Source organism: Arvicanthis niloticus, chromosome 4 (genome assembly GCF_011762505.2).
Source record: "Arvicanthis niloticus isolate mArvNil1 chromosome 4, mArvNil1.pat.X, whole genome shotgun sequence".
Taxonomy (NCBI): Eukaryota; Metazoa; Chordata; class Mammalia; order Rodentia; family Muridae; genus Arvicanthis; species Arvicanthis niloticus.
The window spans coordinates 75,454,139-75,465,843 of NC_047661.1; the positions used below are offsets into that span (position 1 = coordinate 75,454,139).

The 11,705-nt window shown below is 52.3% G+C and overlaps 1 protein-coding gene across 1 annotated transcript; it reads right to left on the bottom strand.

Annotated features, from left to right (window-relative positions):
• Nucleotides 1–3,626: 3,626 nt before the first annotated feature.
• On the bottom strand, nucleotides 3,627–11,156 carry Plekho1 (pleckstrin homology domain containing O1). Its single transcript, XM_034501460.2, has 6 exons — nucleotides 11,032–11,156; nucleotides 10,784–10,930; nucleotides 7,384–7,524; nucleotides 6,686–6,790; nucleotides 6,058–6,159; nucleotides 3,627–4,455 (listed from the first exon to the last, which is right to left on the bottom strand). Exons 1-6 carry the CDS (start codon nucleotides 11,056–11,058, stop codon nucleotides 3,751–3,753), a joined length of 1,227 nt encoding a protein of 408 aa, XP_034357351.1. The 5' UTR covers nucleotides 11,059–11,156; the 3' UTR covers nucleotides 3,627–3,750.
• Nucleotides 11,157–11,705: the final 549 nt, after the last annotated feature.

Genomic DNA, 11,705 nt, shown 5'->3' on the forward strand with positions numbered 1-11,705 from the left:
GACCCCAGCCCCTGTTTCCCAAGTGGAACTGGACTGCACTAACTGACCTCGAGGGTCTCAGCTGTGCTAAGTTGGGTGTTTGTTAGATCTCGTTAGGGTTGTAATTAGTGCAGGGAATCTAGGTCAGAGGCAACCAGTTGGAGTGATGGTCTCCTGGGGCATGAATAAAGGTGTGCAGGAGCAGACACTCCTCCGGTTTTGTGTGTGGGGGGGGGGGAGGGGGGGTGAGCCAGGGACAGGGGACAGTGGGGCTCATGACATAGGAGACATAGGGTCATGTGCAGAAAAGCACTCAACACTCTCTCTCTCTCTCTCTCTCTCTCTCTCTCTCTCTCTCTCTCTCTCTCTCTGTGTGTGTGTGTGTGTGTGTGTGTGTGTGTGTGTGTGTGTTCGTTCGCTCCGCTTTTACTCGGGTTTCCTTCCAACCTCTCCATATATGGTGTGGCTCTAGAGCAGGCTGGGGATTGGCTGCTGTTGTTGGGAGACTGGGAGGTAGGAGAAGAGCAGAAAAGGAAACCCAGGGTAGGGAGGGAGGCGAGAGAGTGATAGCTAGGCTTCAAGGGCTGCAGAAGGGCCCTTGCCTGTGAGGCTTAGAGAGAGACTTCCAGGGGTTTCTAGGGAGAAGTGGGACACTGTTCCTGTTGGCAGGGGGCTTAAGGCACTGGGTGGGGATGAGAAACGGGGTATTGCCCTAGGATCACAACCTAGGCTTACCAGTTTGTTTAGGGCTGGAGCAGGGAGGGAGGGTCAGAGAAACTTGTGCTCTCCCTACCCTCTGCCTTTCACCCCAGACAACTTACTGCTATGCAGTGGAAATCATATGCAAATTAACTCATTAGCTTTCCAGGCCAACACCTCAGACCTCTTCCTAATGGAGAAAACTATAGACTGTACTTTTCCAGGCTCTCTCATACCCTCCTGAACAACTTTCGGAGAGAAACAGGTAGAGCAGACGAATTAAAATACGAATTAAGTATCCTGTGCTTAAATTTACCTGTCTCTATTCATCATCCTCGGCTCAACTCCGTGTCCTGGATTTCCCCCTCTCCCCATCCTGGGACCTCCCAGAGGAGTTTCCCTCTCCTGTTCATTTGGGTAAGAAGATAGAGCCAGGCTGTCAGGAGGGAGGGAATATAAACACACTGAGAATGCCTGTCAGCAGCTTCACAGGAGAAAGCCACCCCAGTGCAACCACGGGGCTTAAGAGTGTGGAATAGTATAGGAAGAGGGGCAAGAAGAAAGCTAGAATAGTTTGCTATGATCCTGTCATAGTGGCTAGGTTCAAAACATTTTTACATGACCAGAAATCTTGCTGGCAGCCGCCCACCACCAGCGTAGAATTTAGGTTGCTTTTCTGGTGTGAAGCATGGCTTTGTGTTAAGCTCCGAAATGCTTGCAGACCAGGAATCACGCTTTTCCCTCTTTGCAGCTGTCTTCAGCACTGTGCCTGGAGATACCTTGTATGCCCTCCTTGGAAGCGGGACAGGCATGGCCCGTGGCCCATTCAAGGATGTGCAGTAGAGCGGCAGGATCGATCGATCGATTGATCAGCCCTGTGGCCTGTGCCTCATTCAAGCTGGGCTCTGGCCTCTTGAATTTGCTTCACTATTCATTGAGCCAAAGTAGTCCCAGCAGCCTTTGAAGCCACTGTGGACAGACAAGCTTAGACCACGGGCTGTGCTTACAGTAAACAACTCTAGTTTGCTGAGGAGAAAACAAGACTCTTACCAAGCTTGCTTTGCCCGGGGCCTCTGAACGAAAAAGTTAGAGTTGGAACTTGAATCCAGATCCTGTGGTTTCATCACTGCAGCGGCTGGGTGCTGGGACACCTGCTGGGGAGCTGGGGCTGCTGGCGGACATGCCAGCATCAGCTTTTCTAGGTCTCTAGAGAGCCCCGAGCGTTTCTACTGCTGCTCACGCCTCATGTTCCCCCAATGTCTGCCATGTGCGTGCGTGTGCGCGAGTGTGTCCCTCCCCTGGAGATGACTGGCGTGTTAGGACACATATGTCATTATTGCTTTGTCTTTTTCTTCATTATGTGGGGGTGACAAGGAAGAGAAAATGGAAAATGCTGATAAATGAGAAGATGGGGGAGGCAGAAAGTGTGTAATTTTAACCCACCTTTAGTATATGTGGTAATGGCTGACTCTGCAGACTGGGGCTAGAGCTGTGGAATGTGGAGCTTCTGAGGGGACAGGAAACCTGGTTTCCTCACTCTGTCAGGAGAGCCTGGGGACCCCAATAAGGAGGTACTTTGTGATACTTTTCATGGTTCAAGTGCAGAACTTGTGTCTAGATAGTTACAGGCTAGATCTGGGGAAAATGTTAGTGACATTAGTGACAGTGAGAGGCAGGGACTATTATCACAACTGCCCCTCTGCTGGCAGGCTGGGGGGATGGCTCAATGGTTAGAGAATGTGCTGAGGTCAGATTCCCAGTACTCATGTGTCTGAAAACCCATAATCCCTTTCCTCAAGATGCTTTAATTTGGAAGGACTCCTCAGCTCATCTACAAGGTGGTAATGTCTTAACATACTGGAGATCAGAGGGGTTCCTTACTCTCTCCCCAGCCTGGGCCCCTGGAGTCTGTCTGTCTTAACTCTATTTCTCTTTCCACCAGGAAGGTCTAGACCATGGCAGCAAGGGGTGAGACCTCAGGAGGATCCAGGACAAGGGCCACACCCCTGTATTTTTAACCCCTTGTTTGCCTGATACAAGACTGTGACCCTTTATCTCCTGAATCATTCAGCTCTTGCCTGCCTGCCTGCCTGCCTTCCTATGACCACTAATAAACTTAATCTTAGAAAATAAGCCCAGTCTGCCATGGACAAGCCAGGCAGTAGGCGGTGTGGGGAGAGCTGTTCTGAAGCTGTGCTTGTAGGGACTGTGGAGGGAGGTGGGCTGGGTAAAAGGAACCCTTGCTTGGCAAAAAGAGGAAGTTGGGTGCAGGTCTGGTTTCCCCTCCTTCCCACACAGCCTCCATCACAAGCCAGTTTCATTCTTAGTTCAGCCCTTCCACAGGGTCAGCTGCTCCTCCCCAGTCAGCTGCTCCCCAGTTTGTGTGTTACTCCTCCCCACGGATCCTTGGTGGGAGGGAAAGGGAGCCCTTGAACAAGAAAAAGAGGCAGCTCAGTCTGACTGGAGAAGGCACAAGGGTCTCACACTGCTGGGTAACCACCATGCACTGAGCCTCGGCCTTAGGGAGCCGACCTTAGTGATCCTCTCCCTCCATACACCCTGGAGAAGCTGAGGCTTGCCTGGGAGGCTTTAATTCCACATATCCTTCTCAAGGCTCGGGTAAACTTCACTTCTCTTATGGCACAGACAGGTGGCACTGGCCCTTGTGTCCCTAGAACTCAAGTTGCAGAGCTGAAATTTCAGCCTCAGAATGAGAACCTGGGACATCCGAGGAAACTTTGTCCCCAGCCCGTTCTAACCTAGACGGGCTAGTGTACATCCGGATCCGATCCCTACTGTGCCTGGGGGCAGGTGACCTACCCACAGCAAAAGCCCTGCCTATATTCTTCTTTGTACAGGTGAGAGCACTGTACTTGGGCCTCAAGGCTCAATCTGACTAGGGAGTTGACATGGGAAGTCAGTAGGAAAAAGCCGCAGTGGGCGAGGCATGAGCAAAAGCAATGAATTTGATTTTTTTTTTTTTGGATTGAGGTAAATAAAAAAGCTTTATCCTGCAACATTTGGAGATAAAGAGTCTGTGCCCCCCAAAATTCCAGACCTGCCCCTCCTCCTTCACATCAGGCTCTTCCGGTACTGACTGTGCTGGGAGGTCTGTCTGAGGTGGGGGTCCGGGGTCTGCAGGTCCATCTGCCTGTACAGGTCTCTCAGCTCCCTGACCTCCTGCAGCACTCGCTTTGCCTGGCTCCAGTTGGATGACGCCTCTCCCAGCAGCCTCTCTGTCTCCAGCAGCAGCTGCTCCGACTCAGAGTCGGGTGGAGACTGTGGGGGGTCCTTGGCCTTCCGCTTGCCGTCTCCCAGTCCCTGAACCTCTGCCAGCAGCTCCTGAGTCTTCTCCAGTTTCCTTGCTACCAGGTCCTGGATCCGGGACAGCTGTCCTGGTTGGGAGGGGACAGGGGCTAGGGATTCCTCAGCTTGAAGGTGGAGAGGGCGGGCTGGGGCAGTGTCCCTCTGGGATAGGATTTCCTCCAGGGAGGCACATCGGCTCTTCTCTGTGCTGGGTAACTTCTTCAGTGCTTGCGGGGTGTAGGGGGCTCCCTTGTCTGGTTTTTCCCAAGGCCGAGAAAGGCTGCTTGCCCGGTGTGAAGAGGGATGAATCCTGTCTGAGTCTGCTCTCCGTCGACTGCCAGTCAGCTGAGCCACAGACTTGTCCAGATCAACCCGAAAGCTCTCAGCACAAGAGGCTGGCTCCTCAGGGGAAGGGTCTTCCTCTTGGATTAGGTCTAATGTTAGCATCCCGTCTGAGGTAGAGGTCGAAGCCTGGGAAAGAGATGTGAATGAAGGCAGTGAATAAATAAAGCAAACTGTGGCCCCTTCCTGAAGGGGACCCCCTCCAGTCCCTCCAGTCCACTGAGACCGTCTCCTCTGCTGTTTGATCCCTTTGAGGATGCTTTACTCTTTCTTTTGCTTTTCTGTAACTTACCCTTTCCTACATATTGTGTGTTCTCTGCTCTGCTGCACGATTCGCAGGGAGTGTCTGCTTCTGTGCTGTAGACTCTTAAGCATCATAGGGATGACCCACATGTCACAGTAAGATCCATACAGACAGAGAGAGGAAGATGCTTCTCTGCCTACATTCTCCCAGCCACACCTTAGCTCTGCTCTAATATCTGAACTCTGAATCCTTGCCTTGGAATGACCCTTGTTGTCTTTTATTTATTTATTTATTTATTTATTTATATTTTATATATATTGGTGCTTTGCCTGCATGTATGCTTGTGTAAGGGTGTCAGATCTTGGAGTTACAAATAGTTGTGAGCTGCCATGTGGTGCTGGGAATTGAACCCAGGTCCTTTGGAAGAGCAGCCATTGCTCCCAACTTCTGAGTCATCTCTCCAGCCTGTTGTTCCCTTATTTCTTAAGTATTATAATCAAACAGAAATGGTAAAGGGAATTCAGTATTTTCTGTGCAGTTGTGACCATTTCCCTCAGGAATGGCCACTGCCCATTTTACAGGCAGCCCAGAGACCATGGGTCTTCCTCAGGGTCTGCTGACTCCAGGGCCTGTGTTCTTCCCCCTGCATGGACAGCCTCTCCCTAGACTTGGAGCAAGGCTGGATGAGAGAAACCACTACTTCATTTAGTAGAGGGTTTGCTGTGGGGGGTGTAGCACTTACCATCCCCCCTCAGAGTGGCCGGCCACCATTACTATCCCCTCTGAGTGGCCGGCCACCACACAGGAACGCACATCATTCTGTGCCCAACACTTCCGCTTTTCACTGTCCTGGGGGAATTTCTCATTTCCTTTTTTTTTTTTTTTTTTTTTTTTTTAAAGATTTATTTATTTTATGCATGTGAGTACACCGTAGCTATCTTCAGAAACACCAGAAGAGGACATTGGATCTCACTATAGATGGTCGTGAGCCACCATGTGGTTGCTGGGAATTGAACTCAGAACCTCTGGAAGAGCAGACGGTGCTCTTAACCACTGAGCTGTCTCTCCAGCCCCGAATTTCTCATTTCCTCAGAAGTTTTTGAGAACAGAGATGTCTGACTCGTGCTAGGTGCTGAGTAAGTATTTTTGATTTAGAGGGATAGATTCAAAGGCAGGGACGCAGGGTGGAGCGATCTCCTTTGATCCTAGTTTTAGGAGGACTCCCCACAATGTTCCTGCTCGTGCACAGCTGAGGTGGACCAGCACAGAGCTGGCCCTGGGCAGTGTTTACTTTCTTGCAGTTTTACATACCACAGCCATTCTGGGCAGTGGTGGCGCACACCTTTAATCCCGGCACTTGGGAGGCAGAGGCAGGTGGATTTCTGAGTTCGAGGCCAGCCTGGTCTACAGAGTGAGTACCAAGACTACACAGAGAAACTCTGTCTCGAAAAAACCCAAAAACCAAAACAAACCAAAAAATACCATACCACAGCCATGAGGTGTCCCCGGGTTGGAGGACGGCGGGAGTGTTGGATTTTTGCTCTGTCTCGAGTAGGATGGGCAAGATAGCTGTCCTCCTCAACGGTGACCTGAAGAGATGCACTGTGAGTCACAGGGTTTCTGAGGACTCTGTCCAAACTGAGCAACCCCTAACATGCCTGGACTGGGGAAACAGGCCCATCCCACCAACTGCTTTTGAGCAGGGCTATAGGTAGAAGGACTGACAGACACAGTTGACCCAAGACTAGATTAAGCACTGTGAGGTGTGTGTGGGATTCGAATCAGCAGAGAAAAGACTCAAGAGAGAAAACTGGGTGGGGGGTTGGAGGATGACACAACAGGGCCTTTAAAGAAGCTGAAAAAGGTCGGGACTTAGTGACACACTCTTGGGAGGCAGAGGCAGGTGGATCTCTTGAGTTCGAGGCTAGTCTGGTCTACAGTGTGAGTTCCAGGATACCCAGGGTTACACAGAGAAACCCTGTCTCAAAACAAACAAACAAACAAACAAGGCCAAGAAAGTAGAGCTGGGGGAAACTAAAGGGGCCCCACATCATCTAGTGAGTCACAGCTCGCTTTCCCCCCCGGCATCCACCCCATTTCCCACAAGTTCCTGACCTCATCCAAGATACGGTTTTTAGCTCTGGTAATGGCAGAACTCAAGGCATTGATCCATGACTCCTTTTCTTCAGGACTCACCGCCAGGAAGATGAGGTTGGGTGCCTGTGAGGGGAATGTTTTTTTGCTTTAGCTAGGGTTTTACAAATACATTATAATCCCTCCCCTCAAAGAAATAATTCTCTCATCCTCTCACATCCAGCTCCTGGAAGGAGAGACTCTGTTTCTGGGATCAGTAATGGCTGAAGGAACCCTAAGTCTGTTCCTACAAAACGCACAGGCTGTTTTAGAAAAGATGGAGGGGAGCTAAGATGACACTGGGGACAACTCGGGCATGTGTGACTGCACTTAGGTAGTAACAACCTTTAGATGTCTGAGGACACGGGTGCGACAAGCATGGCTTCCCTTGAACTTCAGACGTCCATCATGGAAGAAGCACCAATAATGTTTCTCCCAAGAGAATATGTACATATGTACAGTAGGTGTGTGTGTATGTGTAAAGTAGGGGAGGGGGAGGAAGAGAGAGAGAGAGAGAGAGAGAGAGAGAGAGAGAGAGAGAGAGAGATCTTTATTGCTGAATAGGTTATAGGCTGGCCTGCCTGGAGGAAAGGAAATGGTCAATATTCTCCAGTTAAATAATAAAAGCCAGAGGGAGAATAACTCTGGGCCCAGCCAGGACAGCAGTGGTTCGAGCCTACCGTGGCGCCCGGCTGTCGGCAGCGGGCCAGGGTGAACTTGCTGTGATTTTTCTTGCTCCTGCTCTTGGATTTCCGGAGTTCTTCACACTTCTCATAATCACTCAGGTCAAACACCTCTTGGCTATTTTTCTCATCTTTTACCTACGGGAGGTTGGGGTGTCATAAGGATAAAATTACTCTGCCTCTCCCCCAGAGGGAGGATGACAGAGCAGGAAGCCATCCCACCCAAGGTGTGTGCTTGGGGGATGAGACTGAGCCCTGAGCCCTTGTATGGAATTCTGTTTAACCCACTCCCCACAAGCTACCGTCCCAGTGCCTCCCTCTACCCATGACCCTCACTGTCTCTGAAGGACGAAGCTCACAAGTCCTTAAAGGGCCGTGGTGAATGGGCTGCTCTGATCTTTCCAAGTAAGGAAGACAAGAGTGACCACTAATATAGTCCAGGGGCAGGGGAAAAGGCAGCCAACATCTGGAAGGGACGAAGGGCTGCCTCTGGCCTCAGGGAATACTATAGTTCACAGAGTGTTCCTTTCCACCTGCTCTCTCTTCTACCGTATGACGTTATAGGAGACTTCCTGATCAGCAGGCTATCCCCTTCTTCTACTTGGTTGGGAATATGCCAGGAATGAGCTGGTCATATTTCCCCGGGAAAAAGTTGAAACCAAGCAAAGGAGGCCCTGTCTCCCTCGGCAGCCGGCAGCTGTCTACCAGGTCTACCAGCCCCTACCAGCCCGTAGCCAACCTGCCCATCCTTTTGAATTGCTGAGCACATGTGCTGTGGGGGAGCACGGGGAAAATTCATCTACTGCCATTTGCCTGGCAAGGTTTGGCTCTCCAGGGCTCTCCCTTTTCTAGGGCTCCCTGATTTTTGGCTAGGAAGATGGCCTTAAATATTACAGTGGACCTGGGACAAGAATCACTCTAGACCGAGCCACAGCAACACAGGCTGGAAAGTGGGATGATGCAGCAACCTCCTCTCCCGTGCCTTCCCCAGAGAGACTATCAGCAGAGGCCAGAAAGCTTGGAGAGGAAAGAGCTGGGTGTGTGCGACCAGGGGAAGGGACTCACTTGTTCTGTTTTCCCAGGGGAAGGGAAGGGAAGGGAAGGGAAGGGAAGGGAAGGGAAGGGAAGGGAAGGGAAGGGAAGGGAAGGGAAGGGAAGGGAAGGGAAGGGAAGGGAAGGGAAAGGAGCTCTCCTGTCATGGACAAGGCTGATAAGGTGCTCTGGGAGTGGAATGCGTTGACAGAGGTCAGGAAGGACAAGGCTGGGAGGCTGGGTGAGGCAGGCAGCAGGATAAGTAGATGCCAGTGCCCAGAAAAGACAGCTACCCTGGCACCTTGCTCTCTATTGTATTCTGTCTCTTCCTCACACTGAATTCCCAAAGTCTCATTTATGACTACATCTTCCAAGTTAACCCTTCCCTCTTGTGGCCACAGACACACTGAGCACTGCTCTCAACCTAACTTCCTCTACCGTGAAGTCACCTGACGTATGTCTCTGTTACCTCTGGTCAGCCCTCTTATGAAACAACGCCTTTGACGAGTTAGGAATGGAAGGGCTTCTCTAGAGGAAGAAGCTGTGGGAGACCCTGCTTCCCCACTGAAGGAGGGATGCTCAGCACTGTTTCCTGTTTTGTTTTCCTGTCGGCATGTAAATTGCAATACTCTATGCTTGTGCGGGTCTGTTGCTCTGCTGCTGCTGCTGCTTTGTTTACAGGCTGAGTAAACAGTGTCTTCTGGCAGCTTTGCCCTTAGCCCAAGCCCACTCAACCATGGAACTGGTTCTGAAGAAGGGTCAGTATAAGGTGCACTTCCCTCTTTTCCACTGCCCTTCCCAGCAGGGGCATCTGGCCCCAGGTCTAGTCAGACTCCTGAGTCAGAGGACAGCGGACACTCTAGGCTGAGGTCATCTTATCCTCTCTCTTCTCTGTACCCCTCCCTTCATACACAGGTTTATTACCAAAGTAACCATGTACCTGTGTCCCCAGATTTGGCCTTTTGGACAAATATAAAAGGAAAAACCGGCCTTGTTTCGTTTCTGTAGCCTTTCACTGTCCTCTGGTTTCCCCTCGGACACGTAGGAAGCCCTTCCTGATTGCTAACTACATTTCCTGGCATTATGAAGTTCGGGGAAGACAGGAGATACACAGTGCTACTCATGCTGCTTTTTAAAATAAACAAAAGTAGAAAGCAAGAAATCGTTTCGGGCAGCTCTCTGTAGGATTTGAGAGTAGGGAGCAGTGACCCTCAAGAGCAAACTCTGTCAAGTCTTCCTGAGCTGGCTCCCAAACCTCTCCAACCGCTATGTTTAGGCCCCTTCCAAAGGAATCAAGGAGGCTCAACACTGTTTAGTTCGCTCTGCTTGTCTCAGTAGACGGTTTTCAGATGAGTACCTCTCTCGGGCTGCAAGTGTATCTGCTTCCACACCATAAAAGGCTTTATTTACCCAAATACAAGGGCAGAAAGCAAGTGTCTAGTGACAAAAGCAGAACAGGTTAGAGCTAAGGGAGAACTTCCCACTTGGTGGGTTTTGGGTGAGGGCACGCAGGCAAGGGAGGAAGGGCCAGTCTGAAAGGGTCACCAACAGTCCACCATGATCTGTAGACAGTCACAGAGAAGCAAGTTCAGTTTCTCAGCATTCTCGTTATTGAGTCAAGAGTTAGGGCTTCACAAAGGGGGAAAGGGGTCTGGATTCCATTTCCTGGCTTTACATTCTAACCCCGTGTGGGCTGCGGTTTCCTGCCATGGAGACACAGGCAGGCGTTCACAGTGCAAACTCCATTCCCCCTGTCTACAAATAAAGATGGGCAGATATGAGTTCCTTGATTTTTTTTTTTTTCCTTTTTATCCTTTAAGTGGAGTGGAAGGTGAGGAACAAGCCTGGTTCAGGATGCTGGCTCCTACAAAAATCCAGCAGTCACGGCTACTCTACCCCTGGTCCCAGAGACTGACTCCGAGTTGTGTTTTTTATGACTTAGGGTTACTGTGCTACTCAGGGGATCTCCATACGCACCACGACTCCCTGCCAGGCAGGAACGTAAAGGGTGATGGGTTGGGGTAGGGAAGGCAAGAAGGGTCGAGGGCTAAGAATATCAGCGTGTTTCAACAGCAAATCAAAGAAAAAACAAAGACAAAACCCACAAAAACCCCCAACCGTATTTTAGAGGGTCAGAATAGAGCGAGAGGAGACGGCGTTAGAACTTCTGAGAAAGGTGTCCGCAAAGGCACATCAAATAAGTAAACTCCTAAATCCTACTGAGGTTCTCTCACTCGGGGGTGACTTTTCTCTGCAGACACAGGACTTTTGCGACCCCTGAACTTGCAGAGATGGAGGCGGGGCAAGCCGGAGAACTAGCCGCCGTGGGGACGGGGGTCCCGACGGCTCGGGCAAGGGCGCCTACCTCCTTCTCGGAGACGTAGAGCTGGTCGCCTTTCAGCACCACATAGCGGTTTTTCCAAATCTCCCTGAAAATCCCTTTCCCGCAGAATTTCCGGACCCAGCCGACCTTCTCGGGCGCCGCAGACTGATGGTTTCCATCCGGAGGCCCCTGCCCGGGGCGAGACGAGGAGCGGCGGCTCAGACGGGTCTCCGCGCCCTCCCCGCCCCCCCGCCGGCCCCGGCCCCATTGTCCGCGCGCCGTGCACTCACCCGCTTGCCCGAGCCGCTCTTCTTCATGGCGGGATCGGGCGGCCGCGCCCGCTGCTCGCTCGGCGGCTCGCGCTAGCCGCAGGCCGGGCCCCCGCTGCCCCCGCCGCCCCCGCCGCCCATGCCCGCCCCCGCCGCACGGGCCCCGGCCCCCGCCGCTGACGTCGCGGGCTCCGAATGAAGGGCGGACCGCGGCGCCGCCGCCGCCGTGCGCTCCCCGCCCCACGCCTTTGTTTCCGACCCGGCACCCGGGGGAGGCGCGAGCGGATAACCGGGAGGCGCGGCGATGGGGGCGGGCCCGAGGCGTGGCGAGCGGGATGGAGCGGAGGCGCGGTGGGAGAGCGGCCGCCTGGGATCCGCAGACTCCGGCTGGCGGAGCCCCGGGAGTCTCCACTCTCGACCTACTCCCGGGCGGGCGTGAGCGCCCCGCGAGGCCTGCGGTAAACACGCGTGCAGCGGCGGGGAGGCCCGGAGGACGCCCGGACCGCGAGCCCTTCTGAGCCCCGTGTTTCTGATGAAGCTTGGAAGGAGCTCAACTTTGAGCCCGGCTTTCCTCCGTTTCCCTACCTGGTAAAAAGAGGATCAGCTGGCCCATGAAAGCCTCGTGAGGTCCCAAGCGTTGTCTTTTAGGTTCAATTACTACCAGACAGTAAACTAATAAACCTATTACCTGGTGT

What these genes read in the sequence shown, in the direction of transcription:
- Plekho1 (XM_034501460.2), bottom strand. Translation starts at nt 11,058, where the DNA reads ATGAAGAAGAGCGGCTCGGGCAAGCGG. An exon ending in AGAGCGGCTCGGGCAAGCGG is followed by an intron (nt 10,931 to 11,031) that starts GTGAGTGCACGG and finishes CGCCCCGGGCAG; the next exon opens with GGGCCTCCGGATGGAAACCA. An exon ending in GCCGACAGCCGGGCGCCACG is followed by an intron (nt 6,791 to 7,383) that starts GTAGGCTCGAAC and finishes TTCCCCTCACAG; the next exon opens with GCACCCAACCTCATCTTCCT.